The 21235-nt window shown below is 33.4% G+C and overlaps 2 protein-coding genes across 4 annotated transcripts in view; one reads left to right on the plus strand and one right to left on the minus strand.

Moving 5' to 3' along the window:
- LOC136036345 (nuclear pore complex protein Nup98-Nup96-like) overlaps positions 1-7781 on the minus strand; it is a 127337-nt gene extending 119556 nt beyond the window's left edge. Inside the window, exon 1 of the mRNA XM_065718496.1 lies at positions 7683-7781. Coding sequence (XP_065574568.1) covers positions 7683-7695 — 13 coding nt within the window. The 5' untranslated portion in view covers positions 7696-7781. The remainder of the gene's footprint in view (positions 1-7682) is intronic.
- A 3502-nt stretch (positions 7782-11283) lies between these two features.
- The window catches only part of LOC136036347 (TBC domain-containing protein kinase-like protein), a 59018-nt gene continuing 49066 nt past the window's right edge, over positions 11284-21235 (plus strand). Inside the window, exons 1-2 of one of the 3 annotated variants that reach the window (XM_065718498.1) lie at positions 11284-11369; positions 20618-20856. In XM_065718498.1, coding sequence (XP_065574570.1) covers positions 20646-20856 — 211 coding nt within the window. In that variant the 5' untranslated portion in view covers positions 11284-11369; positions 20618-20645. Of the gene's footprint in view, positions 11443-11480; positions 11613-20617; positions 20857-21235 lie in introns of those variants that run through there. The other 2 variants (XM_065718497.1, XM_065718499.1) reach the window with 2 other exon arrangements.

Below are 21235 nucleotides of genomic sequence, written 5' to 3' on the forward strand. Positions count from 1 at the left end.
GCTTTATTGTACTAAAATGCATTGCTTTGCATTTCTGGACATTTTTCCAATTACTTAGCTAGGCAGAAGCCAATACTAACATAGAACTGTATATTTAAAAATTAGGGCTATATTTTGAACAATTAGGGGAGAGGGTGCATTTTCAACAAAAAGATATTTGAAAAAAGCACATAACAATGCATCTGATTGTCCTATTGCTGGATAAAAATAGGATTAAAAATTATTTAAAATGTGGTTAACAATGGGAAAAATGTAAAGCCTGATTAACAGAAATATGCTACATATTACAAAGTAAGAATTTTATTATTGTAGTGTTTTCTTTTAGTTTTGGAAAAATTGTAGTTGGGCAGCTCTTCTGAAATAAAACATGCAAACAAAACAAAAACAGTAGCAGCATTAAATCCCTATAGATTTATTATAGTACTGCTTACTTATGCTATTTCCAAATATGATGGTTTTATTTTCTGGTAATGTTGATACAACAACAACAACAACTCCCCCCCCCCAGTAACCCTATAATATAACCCTATCAACATATTTCTCTATTAATTGAATCTCAGTGTGCATCTTGGGTTCTTTCTTAAAATGGGTTTTTACATTCTTGACTTGATGTAATCTAGTTTTGCCTGAGAAATAACAATAGAATTGCTGATATAAATATTATTTTAAATGCTTTAAAAAATGGATAACAATGGAAGAAAACATTATAATCTCAGTACTATAAACATCTTGCACATTACAGAGTAAAAATTTTGTTGTTTTGGGCATTTCTTTTAGTTCTTTTTTTTTTGTATCCTAAGGCTTTATCAGGGACAATCATGGGGGTTGGCTCAGCGGTCAGAAAATTGGCCATGATATTTATAAACAGCATAAATAAAGCAGTATTTTCCAATCTGGAAGGCATGACCTAGTCTAAGAGGAGACACAAATATTAACAAGTATTGACAAAAATAAATTTAAAGCAAATAGAAAATTAGATGACTTTACAAAAAAATTAGCATTATAAAACAGTTCATATTCCATCACATATATTACTAGCATCATACATGGTATCTTACATAATTGTGATATGCAAAAAAAATCCACACAATAGGAGAAACATTATTTTTGGCTACAGCTACTGACATGATGAATAGGATATGTTTGGTACATCATATGTAAAACAACAGCAATACATGAAGCTTATTGATAACACAGTTGGCAGAAGAATCAATGATATATCCAAAAATCTTTGTAATCAATTGTATTTTGCAAACCCAATTCCTGGCAAAGCCCAGTGAAATTTTAGCATGATTTGAAAAAAATTTGTATAAGAGAGCAGCATATTGTGGAATAATTGTATTAGCTATTTAATTGTATTATTAGTAATATTTAATGCTTATTTAATTTGATTTATTTATTATTTAATGTTTATTAGGTAATAATTGTATTTGTACAATGGTGCGGAGTCAATATCCGGACAAAAAACTGACATTCAAGCACTAATCAAAAAGGAAGACAAACAATGTTTAAGGACAAACTGCATGCTCCACAGAGTAGTTCTTGTATAAAAACTACATAAAAAATAGTCCATTAAAAGTTAGGTCTTTTGCAAAGCTGTATGAAGATATGGGATCTGGCTTACACCTCACTTTTATACTATGGTGAAGTATGCTGGCTATCTCATTTAAAAGTGATTCAGAGGGTACTTGAACTCAAAGAAGAAATTGCAAAATTTTTTGAAAAAATCATAATGAGAATGCAAATATGTTTAAAGATGATAATTTTAAAATTAAACTTACTATTTGGCAACAAAAGATTATGCATCCATCTATTGGTTCAAAAAGATAAAGTGAGAGAATTCACAAGCTATGAAAGACAAATTTTGTAAAGCAATAAGTTTGACATGTTTTCATTTTTTAATTTAGGTTATATGACTAATATACAATAGTAGTAAACAAAAGCTACTTTTTAAACATTTAGAGGCTTTTTTAATTCATTTTGAAATTTGATGATTGTGATTTTACAAAATATACATGGATAGAGAATCCATTTATTATCAAAGAAGATGACAAATTTAAATTAACAAGTAATGAGAAATAAAACTTAATTGAATTATTTAGTGACACTTCTTTAAAACAGAATTTTCAAAATATATATCTAATTTAATTTTTAATAGACACAAAGAATGAATATAATATTTTGTCAAATATAGTCTTAGATGCATTGTTGCCATTTGTAACAAATTATTTATGTATAATGGGATTTGTGCAGCTATTTCATAATTGACACTAAGATTTGATATTTTGCAATAATAAGCAATAGTAGCCATCACATTAAGACACAATAATATAAAAATGTTATTTGTTTGTAAGAGTTTGACTTAATAAGTTTTTAGCACTAAATTATTGTTTCTATTATTTTATCAATGGTAGGAAGTTGTCATGTGAACAAATGTTTTTAAGGAAACTATGGTAAAATAAAGGTTAAAAACCACTGTAGTAATGGAAATTAAAGGTACTATTTTTATTTTATTAGTACTGTTTCCTTTAGACCAGCCTTCCAACTGAACTTTGACCTTAGTTTTTTATGTATTCAAGTGCTATATCTGTGACCATCAGGATGGGAAGAAAGGGGGATGCATGGTCAGAAAAGCAATCATGCTATGCTTATTTGGACAGATTATAAAATAATGAATTTAATGCTACTACTTTACTGTTATTAACATGTTTCCTTTAGCTGTGATCAACAAAAATATTACCAAACAATAAATGTTGGTATCAGTTTTGAAATACTACTCTTCTAAAGGAAACATCTTAATAAAGTACAGTAGCACCATTGTATTCATTATCTTATGCTCTTTCCAAATATCATGGTCACTTTAAAGAAAATGCATTCTACCCCTCTTATGGTCCAGGATATGACCTTAGGACTTATGAAAAAACTAAAAGAAAACACTAAAAAAGAAAAACAAATTTCTATCTTTAGGCCTATAATATGTAACATGTTTATATTAAGCCTAATCAAATTATCATATTTTTTTTCATAGTTATCAAACTTTTAAAACTGTTTGGAATATTTTGTTAAATTTTGTAGGCTACTCAATCCTAAACCAAAAAAAACCTAGATTTTGGACAGCAAAATAGACCTGTCAAAACAAAGGGGTCACTGATATTCTGACTAGAGTGAATTAATAGAAAAATATATCACTAGTGATATAACCTAGATGGAACTATCATAGAGAAGCAGAGGTGTATTTTCAGGGTAACAACTATTAGGCTATATAGAAAAGGAGCATAAAACAAGGAATCTCTAAGATTTTGATTTCATTTATTATTAATACCTCAAATGGTATTATGATTGTTATGATAATAGATTGTTATGATATGCCTTATGTTAATAGATTGTTATGCCTACAAATTTGCAGTAGTCTGTAACCATTACTATTTTCTTTTCCTACACCAGATTTACTAAGACTAGGATACCATCTATCCCTATTTCTGCTGACTGGGCCTTAAAATCTCCTAATAAAATACCTATCTCTACCTGTGACACTGTCTATTTGTTCATGTACCTGTAATTATAATTAATCTGAGTCACTACTATCTCTATTAGTTGGTTCTATGGGTGTATATACTACAATGACATACAATGAGTGACTAGTATTCTATTGTTAAAGCTTTCCTTACCTAAACAAGACATAGGAGCTTCCTTACACATCATGAGCTCTTATCCCTGCCTGTTTACCCCTTTCCTTCCTGCCTGAGCAAATGAATTTTATATCACCTAATTTCATGTTTCCTACCCCTGAAATATGAGTATCTGAAACTCCTAATAAGTCCAGCTTGAAGAGTCAAACCTTTGATATGGTAGTTGTTGTTTTTTTTTTAATTTGGTTGCAGCATTCCAAGTTGCAATTTTCATGTTCTTTGAATCATTTGAATGATTATTTATTTATAAATAAATCAAATGGTAAGCAATTATGCTTGTCACTATAGACACAAAACAAGAAATAAGCTAATTAGCAACACTTATGAATATTAGAAGAACATATGTTAGAAGAAAAAAAAAACTTATATCTGAAACTCAAAACTCATCAACTCAAACAAAACTCATAACCAACCATAAAAAGATTGGTTACAAGTTGATCATAAAAGATCAACTTATAACTAAACATCAAAAACTCCCAAATAGAAAGGTGTCTCCACTAAAGAATGTTTAAATATCTGCACATTCCCAGCTTCCATGACTTCAATGGGTAGACTATTCCAAGGTGAAACAACTCTACTGAAAAATGAACATTGCCCTATTTCCTCCTTTGATTGGGGGAGGGGGTACAGTTTGTAATGGTGTTGGCAGGCTGTGTGATAGTGACTGAATTTGAAAAATGAATCAACACCTAGGTCATCTATACCTTTAATAATATGGAACACATTGATAAGATTACCACAACACCATCTGAAATTTAAAGATGGAATACCAAGCATAGAGAGTTGCTCTTTGTAGAGAAGATACTGAAAACAAGGAATCATTCTTAATGCCCTCCTTTGTACCTTTTCTACACAAAGCTCATCCATTATATTTAAAGGAAACCTGACAGAAGTGTTATACTTGAGAAGTGGGCAAACAAGAGACTTGTGAAGCAAAAAGAAATTTTGAAGATTGGATTTCCTGAAAGTTTTCTTCAAAGACAATACACAGTATTTTGAATTTCTCATGATTCCTGAAACATACTTATCAAATTTCAGTTGGGTATCAAAATGGATACCAAGGTCTTGCACCATTCCTTCAGAAGGGACATTTGTACCAGACAAAAGAGATGTGTAATTGGGAGGCATCCTACAACCATAATGTAAAACAACAGACTTAGATAGATTTATAAACATAGAATTGGACTCATGCCACTGAGTCAGGGAATCCAGGTCCTCCTGCATAAGTTGTGCCTCTGTTATATCTTTTATTGGTAAGTAGACTTCAGCAGCAAACAACTTGATGCATAGAAGAGGGTAAATCATTCACAAATAAACAGAATAAAACAGGTCCTGGGCAACTGCCCTGGGGCACCTCATTTATTAATTCAATTGGAGATGATATCACCTTACCAACAACTACCTGTTAAGTATGTTCCTTTGGATAATCAGCTATGAATGAAACTGTTCTTTGTTCAAGGTTGTACATAGCACATTTACAAAGAAGTAAGGGTATTGAAGGCCTTTGAAAAGTCAATATAAACACTATCAACAATTACCTCAAGAAGTTGGGTCTTATAAGATCTTTGTTTTCAAAAACCATGTTGAGCAGGACTCCAAAGACTAATGTCATCAAAGAACTTCTGAATTTGCTTGGTAAAATTCTAGTTAATTGACTTCTTGCTATCTTGGAAAGGGTTTAGGTTAGGAAAATGAAACTTTCAGGGATGGGTCTACAGGCTAAAGTATGTCCCAGGAAGGTATTTTAGAGTACCCACCTCCACTCCTTCTCTCTCTAGAGGGCCCTGAAATTTGCCTACATAACAGGTCTATACCTATTGAAATTTTGACAAAACAACATTTTACCTTAATTTTCAGTTAATAGTTGCTTTTTCTCTGCCTTTCATTCTGAAAATGCAATTCCTGTTATTTGAGTAGAATTTTGAGCCATATCAATATTTTTTTTTCAAAATTAAGGGAATGTATTTGTATGTCTTTAAAACCTTATAAAATGGAATTGAGCAAAGTTATGAAGCTGAAAACAATTTTGTCATACTTCAATTAAGCAAAAGATCTATTTTGCAAGGTTTCACTTTTATAACACACATATTTTTAAAGGTCATCAAAGGTCAGGGCCCTCTAGAGGGAGAAGGAGTGGAGATAGTTGCTTCAAAATACCTTCCCATGGCATACTTTAGTCTGTAGATTTATCCCTGAAAGTTTCATTTGTCTAACCTAAACCCTTTCTGAGATAGCAAGAAGTCAATTAACTAGAATTTTACCATTTGCTCTATAATCAATTTTTCCATCACCTTAAATTGCAGCTTGGAGCAATATAAGGATTATCCATCCTTGTGATGCTCCATGAAAAAAAAATTCGTTTGGTGTAGATTGTGGCTGTTAGATTAGACTCTTGTGGAGGACTCTGCAGCTTCCCAATTGTAAAGGAACTCCCGGCAGAGCCATTCCCTATCAAGGGACTTGAACATGTCAGTTGAAGTAGCAGAAACTGTTTCTTCAGAGAGCTGGTTCCACATATTGATGATTCTTTGGCTGAAGAAGTAGCTTCTATGTCTACTTGTGGAATGCTGCATGGAGAGCTTCAATGAATGTCCTCTAGTACCAGAATGCAAGGGCTTTGCAAAGAGACCGGGAAGGGTGTTTTTAGAGAGGATTTTTTTGGTTAAAATAATGTCACCCCTTTTCCTTTGGTATGTCGGCATCAGCAGCTTCAAACAATGTAGTCTTTCTTTGTATGGAAATTTATTCATGTTGCTAACCATCTTAGTGGCATGATGCTGGACATCCTCAAGCAACTTCTTATCTTTTTTGAAGAAAGGGGCTGCCAATGACATTCCAACCTCTAGGCACGGATGTACAAGTGCCTTATATAACTTCATAAGAACTCTAGGGTGTCAGCTGGAAATGGTTCTTTTTATGATACCAAGGGTTTTATTTGCAGAAGATGAAACAGACTTAGCATGGCTGCTAAACTTTAATTGGTGATCTACAATAACCCCAAGATCTCTTATATCCAAAACAGCAGAAAGGAAGTTGTCTTGAAGGAACTACTTCAACAAAAAATAGATATGATTGAAATTGGCTGATAATTTGTAAAATCTGACTTGAAACCCTTTTTATGATGGGGTTTACTAACCTAATGTATTTGTCTAGCCAGAGGGACACAATACATGTGTAAGACATAAATCAAATAAGCAATTGGCTCTGTAATTTCCCCAGCTATTTTTTAATCATTTCATTTGCAAATATGTCTACATCTGATGATTTTGAAGTGTTTAATTTTTCAAGAATATTAAATATTTCAATTACTGCAAAATCTGAATCATTAAATGATGAATTAGTTTCAGGTGGTATTATTGGTATTTCAAAATATGAGGGTATTGGTTTAAACTTAACAAAAACAGAAGCAAAAGTCTCATTAAAATGTGAGCCTTTTCAAAATCATTATCAATTGTGTAGGCCAGTTGGATGTGTGAATATTGATATAGAGAGTGCCTGTTGTGGTTTATTTATGTTTATATACTTCCAAAATTAAGTTAAGGTGTTTCCTTCATAATCATGGCACTTCCAAAATGTTACCTATACATTTAAGGATGTTGCCTAAAGATTTGGAAAATCCTTAGATTGCTCCAAGCTGTAATATAAGTTAATATTTAATTAAACCATTTTTCCCAATATTAGCCATTGTGTGAGTTGCTTACCAGGGGCTTGGAGAACATTAGACAGATAGTTGCCTACACTGATATTTCTTATTTAGTGTCTTTCAAAGAAAGATTTCGGTTCATACATGATGAGCAACTTCAATTGTTGTGTCAGTTAGCCAAAGTTCCTGTGTTCTACAAGGCCTAAGGTACATGCTAAATTAGGCCTAGCCTACTTCAGGAAATGGGCTAGATATAAATTTAACGTAGGCACAAAACAGTAAGAAGAAATTAATTTTATAGCATTGAGCTATTTGTATGTCAAATCTCGATAAAATACCAATAATAGTACCTTGCCCAAACATTTTTCAAGGGCTAATTATTACACTTTTTGAATATCTTGAAATTAAAAATTTATGCTTTTCTTCTATCAAATTGTCGACAGAGTTTACGATAAGAAAAGAAACATACTGTAAATTATGAAAAAAACAGGAAAGACTAAACGGAATTTAGACCTTGACCTTGGGGACTTTTCAATTATTTCACTTGGGCTTTTTCCCGTCGTTCAAACAAAAGCTCTCAGTAAACAATTTTCCAAATAATTAATTTTGCTGTCTAAAAAAATTTGTTAACTAATATTGTTAGAAAATCTCTTTAATTGTCAGGTGATCACTGTCAAAAAAGAGATTTTAGGTGCAACATTCAAAACTAGTTAACGCAACAAAAGATTTACCTATTTTCTATGCTAAATATTAATAGATAGTTCACGATCGTTAATGTTTCATTATAAGATTTTTGGGTTAATTTGAAAGAAAAGGCTATTTAACAAATTGAAGATAATAAGTTTTCGGCTGTTCTTATTTGACCAATTATTTTTAGCTACCTTGAGGTCTCCCCGACCCCAAAAACAATCAGTAGTGTATTCACGCCTTATTTGCAAGTTGACACCGACACCATGCCAGTTTTTTTAATGGCCAATCGCTTATTTTTAATGGCAGCAAGCAAGCAAACAATTTTTTTGGAGTCATGCCACCGGTTGACGTTGATTTTTCTTTTTGGGTTAAAGCATCAAAACTGTTTAAAATACTTTGAGTGACATATCTTATATTACACTTTGAACGACGTATTGAAAAATCGGAGGATTATGTTGAATCCTTTTAAAATTCCAAGCGCAATATAATGACTTGCGTAAATTCAAGGAAAACGCGTCACAAACATCAACATCCAAAACTCTGTAGGAGCAAACATCTTTTTTCAGACATTCCTTGCTGTCCAATAAACGATAGCATTTGTTTCTTTCCAAGTCACTGCTTTCGTGATATCCGTCATTGTGCTCAATGAAACCCTGTATTCACTGTGCCGTACTTTTCGACCCAGTGTATTTCACAATAGTGAAGTACTTTTTTTTACGGGCGGCAGAAGACAAAAATTCTATGGGCCCAGGTCGTCACGAGAAAAGAGGGAGAAGCAAAACAAACAACAAGGTCTTGCAAATACCTTGGATTATATGAAATTTGACTCAGTTTGGAGGCCATAACTAGGACAAGTTTGAATAATTGAAGCCACAATGTATGGAACAACTGTAGGAGGGGGGAGAACCCCAAACTCTTAGAGATTTGGCAAAATTCTGACCAAAAGTCCAAAATTATACTGAATTTCAATATGATATCGATACTAATTTCGAAATCCGGTAGAGAAGGGTCCATTATTAAGAAGTACAAATTAGGAAATATGTGAATGAATTCTCACAGTGATATGTTATTAGATATTAAATTTAATTAGAGTCAAATCAAAAATCTGAAATCGTTCCGCAAACTTACAAAACAGTTGAGGGTTTGGTCGAAGTCCACGCAAGATTTTATTCCTCTCTACCTTCTGAAACCCATGCGAATTTTTTGAAATGGATAAGATGTATAAAATTGTTCAATCCCCTGAACCTATACGGATTTCTTGCGGAAGCATAATTTGGAATCAGGAATGGCTATTCAACACTCATGCAGTGCACCATCTAACATATTTTTTTTAACTCTGCAATTCATATAGAATGATCTTCCATTATGTATTCTAATTTGTCCTTTATCACTCTCTTATCATTCGGTATCTGTCTTATGGTTGTTTGCTATGGAATGGCTCTCTTGTATCACGTTTTAAGATGGTGCAAATTTTACAAAATAATGGTGTTCGTGTCTATAGTTCTCGTTCAGTATCAATATCAGTTTCTTGCTCTTCACACTAAAGTTTGTCTTTTCATTCTTAATTATTGAAGAAAGACTCCTGAAACGCATTTTAATCAGAACAAGATGCTTTTTTAATTATTTTAAAAAACTTTAGCACAAAGAGCGGTGTTTTGAAGAAGGGGCAATCCCCCTTATTTACAAAATAATTTATGTGTGTTTAAAGTTTAATGTTGCTGCTTACTTTCAGTTGTAAAAGCTTTTGTTATTTAATGCTATCATAAATCCAAATGCGTTGAATCTTTTGTTAACACATAACATTACGAGGTTATTATGAAGGAAGGAATATGTTACGGAAAATGATACTTTTTAATGCATTACATTCCAAGTATTTAACCACTTTGTAGCATACTAAGTCATTTGAAAGATAGAAACTGATAATCCTTACCCAAGATTGAAGCTTGAAATAAAACGAAACTTTATGATGAAATACGTTAAAAATAAGAGTACATGGATTGAATGACCGAGGAAATAACAAATTACGGGTCATGACGTTAGAGGGATCTTAAAAGTATATAATCTTAATTATTCATAAAAGCAAAATTAAATCTGGAAGGCTATTTTAAACAAATGATCAAAGTTAGTTGAAAGTAATCAAAAAGACTACTGTGAGTGAGATAATAAGCTCCTAAGGAAATATTGTGCATTATTTGGGGGGCCTAGGACCTCCTCCCCATTTTAATAGACCACTGTCTGCTCTGTCTGTTAGTTCTTATTACCATTTTCTGATTAAAAATCTTGATTCTAATGAGAATATTGATAGAGCTTTACGAAGTTATATAGAACACTACCTTACTGAGCACTCTAAAAACAGCAACTCGCAGCAAAAACATGTGGCGAAATATGGATAGACCAGCAGCATCGCACTGATAGTACAGGCGGCACGCTTACACAACGCCAAAATTTTTCTCCACATCGTTGGTCTTTCTTTTGGCGGCACACCAACCATTAATTGGTGTTACACAGGGTTCTAGCTGTGATCATTCATAACATTTATCACGTTATCATTCAACAAGTTCTACGAGTTTCCCCAAAAATGATATCGTATTTTGTGTAAAACCAGGGTTATTGACAACACAGACAAGAATGTTTGTCATTACATTCTTTTTGTAGTTACTTACTCTTTAAAGTTGCATGTTTAATTTTTGTCTGTAATTGAGGGCTAGTCATTATCGGGAAAACTTACGTCTATAGATTTATTTTTGCAAGATTTCTTTTCCTTTTCAAGAATACCAACTTGACACAATTTGTGTTGTAAGGACGCACTCCTCTGTTCCAGGAAACAATGACATAAAAAGAAAAAAAAGGATATGTTTTGCAAATTTAAGATACAAAACGGACCATATCCCAAATGGATATAAATAACTTGGCGAAAAATGTCACTTTTCACAAAAGTAGTGCTTTTTCTTGGTATTTTTCTTTGAGAATCCAGGTTTTGACAATAATACTTCAAGTAAAGAAATTTCTCCTATGTAATATATTCACACGTTTATATGAGTTTCGTACTTTCAGACTAATTCCCTTTGTTTTAACATGCTTTTCTCGTAACTTTTATATTTGATGGTAAAAAGTCAGTTTGAAAGAAGTTTATTTAGCGTCTTTTGGTCAATAATAGGCTGAAACCCGCAAAAAAACCCTCTAGTTTTTTAAGATTTCAAGACGCTCATTCTAACTAAAAATGACAATTTTTAGATGCTCAGTGGGACCCAACTAAGAAAACGGCAGTGCTGCTGGTTTGTCATAAAATTGGCTGAAAATTCAAATTGTGGAGAACATGGGATACTTCAGCCTGTAGACCCATCCCTGAAAGTTTCATTTTCCTAACCTAACCCCTTTTCTGAGATAGCAAGAAGTCACTAAACTAGAATTTTACCCTAAGTTAGTTTAAAACGGAAAAGTAGGATAATAATAGTCTTGTACATAGTCTCTTTAAAACTCAATGCTCAAATAGGTAAAGAGTTGTAGGATAGTATCATTTGATTACAAGCTCAAGATAGTTTTTCAAATATAATAGAAGATAAGCCTGCATGAATACTTCTCCTGGAAAGGTACAGACTTAATTTGAAAACATAGCCTAGGCTATCCTGAGTTGTAAATTTGAGCAAGCATATAGGCTAGGCTATACTAATTTGTAAATATGAGGAAACATATAGGCTACCCTGAGTTGTAAATATGAATTGTTTTTTCAATCAGTCACTCTTTTGTTCCAATTGATATACACTTTGTTAAAATAAAAGAAAATTCATTGCATATATACAATTCAGGGTTGGCTAGGCCTAGCCTATATGTTTATATGATAAGAGCCTTGAGGTAGAGTTTGTTACCAAATTAAAAAAAAAATTATAGCCTAGTCTATTCAGATCAGAGGATGAAATAATTATCCTTTAGATAAACTCATTTCTTATCTATCTTATTAGTAAGTTCATTAGACAATTTACTAAATAAAGAACCTAAAATATACCCCAGGTAAGTTTTCTCAATCTAATAATTTTGCCTCTTTCATATTCTTAAGGCTTAGAAGATGTCACTGAAATAATGAAATAATGAAGATGTCACTGAAAGGATGAAATAATTATCATTTAGATAAACTCATTTCTTATCTATCTTATTAGTAAGTTCATTAGACAATTTACTAAATAAAGAACCTAAAATATACCCCAGGTAAGTTTTCTCAATCTAATAATTTTGCCTCTTTCATATTCTAAGGCTTAGAAGATGTCACTGATGACAGGTCTATACCTAGTATATCTAAATTTTGTAAAAAACATCTTATCTTATTTTTGGCTTATCAGTTTCTTCAGTTTCTTTTAGTTTGCCTCTGATTTTTGAATACAGAATATACTAAATATACAGAGTAGTGACTCTCAAAGAATACATGCTAAAACAAAAAGAGCTATTTTGAGCTTGGTACTTTTATGGTCTATTTATGGTTAAAGGTGCATTTGTGACAACTCACCAACTCCCCCTTCATGATGGTCCTATATATTGTCTTAGAATGTTTGCCACACAGCTGTAGCCACCTGTGGTTTATCTGTGGCAGGCCACAAATTCTGCAAGCACTGCTCCTTCTAGTATTTGTGGTATAGTGATGCTTTAGACATATATTACCTTACCTTAGATTTTAGCTCCCCTTGTGCCTCCAGAGGCACCCAGGACATCCACAAAAAGTATCCAGTCATCTCAAAGGTGTGCTGGAGTTAGTACATATTCCCAGTCAGGCTGTAGGGACACATGTATATTTGACAAGTATCTTCTGTTTAAACATCTTTGTTTGTTTCTTGGATAGTCTTCTCCTCTTGATCCTTTTGGTTGCCAGAAGAGGATTAAGTTTGGCAAGCAAAGCTATCCCCCTCCCAGCCCTGCCACACTATATAGTTAACACTTGAATGTCTCAACTAATTGTGGATAAGGCTGAGCTTGAATTTTCACTTAAAAAGCTTAATCCAAATAAGCCTGTCTGACCAAATGGGTTTCATCCATAACTCTTAAAAAAAGCTCATGCCCTCTAAGTACTGCCACTCTCAAGGCTCCTCCAAAAGTCTATTGATGCCAAAGTCATGTCATTAGACTAGAAAGTTTCCCACATCTTACCAATATCTAAAGAAGGTGACAGGATCAAAGCCCCAAATTATCAGCCAATCAGTATTACCTCTGCTGTTGAGAAAATCCTAGAAAGCATTGTAAATGCTGCCATTCTCAAATATTTGGCCCCATTTAACCTTTTTTGTTTTGAGTGAAATTTGATCTTGGGAAAATAATGGTACTGGCATGTATTTTGTACATATATGTTTTTTTTATATCAAGAAGGCTGATTTTATCAATTCGTAAATTATCTCCACTACTTTTGAAAGATGTATAATATTATTGATTAAAAAAACTTCACTTTCTCAACTATAATCTAAAGCTTAAGCCATTTAAAAGGTAGTGGGTTAGGTTAAACAAATACAAAGTGTGATACCCCTGAAATATATATTTACCCAGTACAATTATTAGACAGTTCATGGTGACAAATGTAAGTAAGGAGCAACTTGGCCCAATAGTAACCATAACTCCAAAAAATAAATATTTGATGACAATAGAGACATTAAAAATCAAATAACCTCGCTTTCTAATCAATCATTTGAGCATCATTTCCTTCAAAAATTGTAGGACACATACCTATGCCAACACGTTCAGGAGCGTACATGATTTTGGGATGATTTGAATCCTTCTGTCCTTGACTTGGTAATAACAAAATCTCCTGATGATGTTATAAATATTGAAATTCTACCTCCATTAGGAAAAAGTGATCACACCATTCTTAAACTGTCATTAAAATCTTCAGGTGATGATTCTACTCCTCAAAAACAGACTCTTAAATATAATTACACTAAAGGCAATTATGAGTCTTTCCAAAATTTCATTTTATCACTGTGTATCACGGAACAGTTGAGGGAAAATAAATATAATGTTAATGAGGTATTTGAGCTGATTCATGAGGCTTTGGTATTGGGTCAAAACAAATTTATTCTGACAATAGTTTATAGTCAGCTTTATAAAAATAGGCAAACTCTTCCTTGAGAAATTCTACAAACTATTAGCAAAAAAAATTATCAGTGGCATGAGTATATTTAAATAAGAAGCACTGAGTCATGGATAAGATATAAAAGAGCAAGAAATAGAGCAACTAGGCTTCTTTGGTCAAATCGTGAGGCACTTGAATCTTCTATCATTGCATCATCTCAAAGTTGCCCAAAAAGACTTTGGAAATATATAAGAAAAAACCAGACTTCTCAGTCCCCATCCTCAACTTCATTCACTGACCCTGAAACACAGACAAATATAGACAATGATAATGGAAAAGCTGAACATTTTAATAAACTTTTCTCATCTGTTTTTACACAACCCCACAGTGAAACTCCTATTGATCCTAATTTTTCTACCAATTTCACAATAGATTTTGGTGATTCTGACTTTGATGATCAACAAGTTTTTGAGGTCTTGAAGCATCTTGACACAAATAAATCACCAGACATTCATGAATTTTCTGACATATTTTCTGACACTGAACCACTGACATATTTGTATAATCTGTGTCTGGCGTCTGGTACTTGCCCTTTGGCATGGAAAAAAGCAATAATTAAACCCCTGTATAAAAGTGGCACAAAAACACAATTTAAAAACTATAGACCAATATCAAACACTTCAATTTTTTCCAGAGTTATGGAAAAACTAATTGTCAAGAGAATACAAAATTATTTCGAATCAAATCTTCTTTGGCATCCATCTCAACATGGTTTCCATAAAAAACGTTCATGTAATACACAGCTTTTGGAAGTAATTACTGACTTCCATAGGATGGCAGATGAAGGTCTCAGGTTTGATTGCATTTATATAGATTTTTCTAAGGTGTTTGATAAAATTTCCATTCTGCTTTTACTTCAAAAGTGTGAGGTATATCACCTTGGTGCCAGAACGTTGAATTGGATTGGTGATTATCTAACAGGCAGAACGCAGAAAGTGATTGTAGGTGATGCTTTGTCCTCTGCTGAGATAGTTTTAAGTGGTGTTCCACAAGGTAGTTGCCTTGGTCCAGTACTTTTCTGCCTTTTCATCAATGACTTGCCTCTTGTTGTCCACCATTCCACAATTAAAATGTTCGCAGATGATGTAAAGCTCTACCGCTCCTTGACAAATTCAGATGAAGCTTCGTTGCTTCAAAAAAACTTGGATGCAGTGCACAATTGGTGTAATGCTAACTCCATGTTTGTCAACGAAAATAAGTGTAGGGTCGTCCATTACTTCGGCAAAGTAGAACAAAGTTACCAATACCATCTTGCTGAAAATTCAATCTTACCTGTTGAAAATGTCCATGACCTTGGTGTTCATTTTGATTCTAGTCTTAGGTTTGACAAGCATGTCTCTGAAGTAAGGCAAACTATCAGCTATTATGTCTTAGACGGAATTTCCGTAAGTTTAATCTCCATTCATTCATTGCCATTTGTAAATCAACAGTTTGACCAATACTCGAATACAATTCGTCAGTATGGTATCCATTGAATAAAAATGACAGAGCAAGGGTTGAAAAAATACAGCAAAGAGCAACTAAGCTTGTACCTTATTTGAAACATTTGCCATATGAAAATAGACTGCACAGGCTAGGACTGTCAAGTGTTCAATTCTGAAGGGATAGGGCAGACATTATTAACACATTCCGTATAATCCAAGGCATTGATAATATAAGTACATCACAGTTCTTCACATTTAATGGCACTAACAGGACCTGTTATCACCCACATAAATTGTACCCCTCAGGCCAACATTCATTTTACAGCAGGGTGTGGAAGCCATGGAATGACCTTCCACCTAAAACATTTCTAACAGATGACATAAACAGATTCAAAACAAAACTAGCAGAAACAAATTTTCAAAGTAAATCATTTTTAAATAATTTATAGTATTATTTGTCAGTGTTTGTTGTAGTCGTTATTTTCATTGATTTGTATGTGTGTATTATGTTGTCAGTATTATCATAACTTCTATTTATTATGTTTATTGCGACAAGCTTGAAAGCTTACCGTATTTGGTATTAATAAATAAATTAAAAGAATTGACTTTTTATGCTGATTAAAAAATATGTAAAAAATTGCCTGATTTTAGAAAAGGGGCAAAAACCCCTAAAACGTCAAGGGATTTCATTGAAAATCACATTATCAGATTCAGTATATCAGTGAACCCTAGTGTGTGAGGTTTCAGGCCCCTATCTTCAAAATGTAGTATTTGTATTTTGCCAGAAGAATGATCATGGATTTGCAATTTATTTGTTTTTTCCCCAGGGGTGATGGTATCAAACCAATGATCCTAGAAGATTGTGAGGGCTCAAACATTCTAAATAACAATTCAAATAATTCAACACACTAGTCCAACAACTATGCCTTTGGGGATGATATGACTCCCCACATCCCCTGTGGAAAAAACAAATGAAATTTGCCTATTGTTTTAATTTTTGTTTTGGGGGGAAATGTAGACTTTTTTCTCAGGGGGAATCTCAATGAGAGGCACTTTTCCAATGAGAGAATATTCTGTTTGGAGGGAAGTTTCCTCCCAACTTGGTCCAATAGTAACCTAAACTCTAAAAAAGGAATGTTGATATCAATAATGCACCAAAAGAATTGGTCTATCTGCTGATTCCAAAAATACAAAACTCATTAAGTTTAATGTTGCCCATCAAAATCTACAAGCTGGGAAAATTTTACTATTTTTTTGTAAAAGAGTGGAAACACCCCAAAAAAGTTAAGGAATCTTAATAAAAATCACACAATCAGGCTCAGCATATCAGAGAACTTCTATGTAGAGGTTTGAAGCTCCTATCTACAAAAATATGGAAGTTTGTATTTTTGCTAAAGGAAAGATCATGGATGTGTCTATTTCTTCAGGAGTGGTTATATCAACCACCAGTCCTAGAATATTGAAATTCTATTTCTCTTCATTTGAACAGAAAATAAAAGTTCTAATGCCTATTTAAATGACCAAGAAAATTGAAAGACAACTAATCCCTCTCCCATGCCCTTTTTTCCTCAGAGACATCCAAAATTTTTTTTGAGATAGCCAATTTGCTCATCAAACAGTTTGTGGTAACGAACTATAATAAGGAGCGACCCGGCTCAATAGAAACCAAAACACTAAAAAATGGAATTTTGATACCAATAGCTACATCAAAAGAATCGCATTTTAATGCTGATTTTAAATATATAAGTTTCATCAAGTTTAGTCTAATGCTGATTTTAAATAGTCTTATGCACCAAAAGTTACGAGCCTGAGAAAATTTGTGTTATTTTAGAAAATAGGGGGAAACACTCCCTAAAAGTCATAGAATCTTAACGAAAATTACACCATCAGATTCAGCGTATCAGAGAACCCTACTGTAGAAGTTTCAAGCTCCTATCTACAAAAATGTGGAATTTTGTATTTTTTGCCAGAAGGCAGATCACGGATGCGTGTTTATTTGTTTGTTTTTTTTTTTCTTTTTTCTTTTTGCCAGGGGTGATCGTATCGACCCAGTTGTCCTAGAATGTTGCGAGAGGGCTCATTCTAACGGAAATGAAAAGTTATAGTGCCCTTTTTAAGTGACCAAAAAAATTGGAGGGCACCTAGGCCCCCTCCCACGCTAATTATTTTCCCAAAGTCAACGGATAGAAATTCTGGGATAGCCATTTTATTCAGCGTAGTCGAAAAACCTTATAACTATGTCTTTGGGGACGACTTACTCCTCCACAGTCCCCGTGGGAGGGGCTACAAGTTACAAACTTTGACCAGTGCTTACATATAGTAATGGTTATTGGGAAGTGTACAGGTGTTTTCAGGAGGATTTTTTGGTTGGGGGGAGGGGTTGAAAAGAGGGGGATATACTGGGGGAACTTTCCATCGAGGAATTTGTCATGGGGGACGAAAATTTCCATGAAGGGAGCACAGGATTTACTAGCATTATTAAAAAAAAAAAAAAAAAAACTATGAAAAAATAAATATGAAAAAGTTGTTTTCAGCTGGAAGTAAGGAGCAGCATTAAAAATTAAAACGAACAAAATTATTACCCATATGAGGGGCTCACCTCCTCCTAATACCTCGCTCTTTACGCTAAAGTATTTTTAGTAATGTCGACTATTTATTCTACGGCTTTTGTGATTATGGGGTTATTCTTAATGAATTGGGCCAAAATTTAAGATTTAGTGTAAAGAGAGAGGTACTGACGAGGGGGCGAACCCTCTCATATGTGTAATAAAAACATGAGAATAAAAAATTCTTTACGTAAGCTAGATTATAAGTTACGTATATCTTTTACTAATAAAAAGATTTGTAAAAAATTAAAAGTTCTAGTTGCCTTTTTTATTAACCCAAAAATTGGAGGGCAACTAGGCTTCCTCCCCCGCTCTTTTTTCTCAAAATCATTCGATCAAAATTATGAGAAAGCCATTTAGCCAAAAAATAAAAAAAATATGCAAATATCGTTTTAATTATTTCTCTGCGGAGAGCCAAAATCAAAACATGCATTGATTCAAAAACGTTCAGAAATTAAATTAAAAAAAAACAAGTTTTTTCAACTGAAAGTAAGGAGCGACATTAAAACTTAAGACGAACAGAAATTACTTCGTATATGAAAGGGGCTGCTTCCTCATCCACGCCCCGCTCTTTACGCTAAAGTTTTTCACTGTTTTAAAAAGAAGAGTTGAGAGAAAGAGTCAAACTATAGCGTAAAGAGCGGGGCGTTGATGAGGAAGCAGCCCCTTTCATATACGAAGTAATTTCTGTTCGTTTTAAGTTTTAATGTCGCTCCTTACTTTCAGTTGAAAAAACTTGTTTTTTTTTATTTAATCGTCTAAAGGTCCAATAACCATGCCTCTAAGGATGAGACAACCCCGCCCCCCACAGCCCATGGAAAAAGCTCTGTAAGTTATTAAATTTGCCCATTTTTCACATTCATAATTTATTATTGCAAAATATATGGAAACTTCCTGGGGTGGAATATTCAAGTGGAAATTTTACATGGAGGAAATTTGCCATAATTTATATATTAAAGTCTTTTTTTTTTGTCTTACTTTCTCTTCGGCTACTCAATTTTGCATGTGGAGAGAATGTAATAGGGAATTGGACAAAGAAATTTTTAGCAAGTTGGCATTGTCTAGGCGGATTCTTATGGGGGGATTTTGGTAAGAGAGATTTTCCATGAGGATTTTCCTCTTGAGGAAGTTTCCGTTTTGGGCAAGGGACAAATTTTCTACAAAGGGGGGGGGGGGGGGGGCTCTGGTATGATTTGAAAAATGATCAGAAATTTAATATATAAAAAAACTAGTTTTTTTGCAAATGAAAATATAAAAAAAAATCCAAGGGGAATGGTTTGCTAGATATTTTCTGGAGGGAATTTTATGTGAGGAGGGGATTGTCTTAGGGGGGGGGGGTTATTACGGTTCGGAGGAATTTTCTATGGTTGAACATTATGTAATAGAAATTTTTCTTAGGTAGGGGCATTTTACATGGAGGTGAAGAATCATTTCCTGGTATTATTTGAAAAATGACCAGAAGTTACATAAAAAAAATCAACCAAAAGGAAGAAGCAACAATAAAGCTTAAAATGAACAGAAATTATTCCGTATGTGAGTGGGACTGCTGCCTTCTCAATCCCACACTCTTCACACTAAGGTTAATTTTTTGTCCCAGCTCTTTAAGAATGACTTCTGAAACACAAGGGCCATTTACTAGGAATAAAAATCTTCTTTAAAATACTAAAAGTTTTATTGTAACAAGTGAGGGATTCAGGACGGGGTAGCCCCTATGATCTAAAGAAAAAAAAATATGTTCATTTAAAGTTTCAATGTTGCTTCTTACTTTTAGTTAAAAAAGTTTGTTTTTTATCCACTCCCCAAAAGAAGTAGGAATGGGTAAAAAGAAGGAATTGAAAGCACATTTGGTCTTCATGGGAAGGGCTAAAGAGTGAATCTTTGTGCAGGTTGGAATGGAGGAGGTGCGTGCGTAGCCCTGTTGACAATAAAAGTTAATAAAGTACAATTGCAGGTTGTTTTTTTTTTACTGTCAATAGGACAGACAACCACAGGCATCTAAAAAAAATAGGAGCAGAAACGTTATTTGGGCCAAGGGATTCACTTCTTTTAAATCTTCCCAGAAAAATTGTTCTGTTTAAACGCATGTTTTACTTAAGTGACAGAACCTCTTCATTTCAAATAACCTGTTGATAGAATAGAATTTGTGTATTTGATTCATATTTTTGTTGACAACACATTGTTTCTCTCATTTTGTGTTGAAAAAGTGTTGTTGAAAATGTCTCTTGTTCTCCTTTTTTGCTATTTTTTCTATGTAATTTTTTTTTTATTGACAGTGTGTTTGGAATGTCAATATATTATGTTTACAGATAAATCTGGAATAAAGGAAAGCTCAGATAAATTCTCCAGTATTCTCTTCTTTTTGTATGTACAATACTTTTGCCTTTCTGCTGCTATAAAGTAGATTGAACTTTGTTGCCAGAATGTTTTTATTAAAGAATGTTCTTATTTTTTTTTTTTAGAAACTGCCACATAGACAACCTGGCTTAAATGTCGAATCTCTGGGCTCCTTCTCCAGGAAAGAATGGGACAATAGGTATCAGTTTTATATATACCAAGAATCATCCAGCTGAATCTTGTGGGACCAATGGTTTACCACTTACTCCAAATACAACAAAAATCTTGGGTGTATTCAAGGATTTGCAGAATGTACAACATGATAATTTGTGTGTCTACATTGATGCAGTAAAATCAAAACATGGTTAGTACTTATTTTTAATACAAGCAAGATTCTTGCCTTAAACTGCTCTTCAGATTGATAAGGGTCTAAGCTTCTACAAACTATTTCAAAGGACAGTTGGCTCACATTAATGCTGTCTTTTGACCCTAGTCTTAATTCCTAAAGAAGATTGTACCCCTATACTACCTTTTTATGGCACTTGGTATCTACCAAGTGACATATAGCAATAGCAAATTCTGTCAGTTGGTCGGTCTGTCTGTCTGTCTGTCCTGGTTTTGCTACTTTAGGCACTTCCAGGTAAGCTAGGATGATGAAATTTGGCAGGCATATCAGGAACCAGACCAGATTAAATTAAAAATTGTCGTTTCCCAATTTGACCATCTGGAGGGGGGTGTGTGGG

This window comes from Artemia franciscana, chromosome 15 (genome assembly GCF_032884065.1).
Source record: "Artemia franciscana chromosome 15, ASM3288406v1, whole genome shotgun sequence".
Classification (NCBI taxonomy): Eukaryota; Metazoa; Arthropoda; class Branchiopoda; order Anostraca; family Artemiidae; genus Artemia; species Artemia franciscana.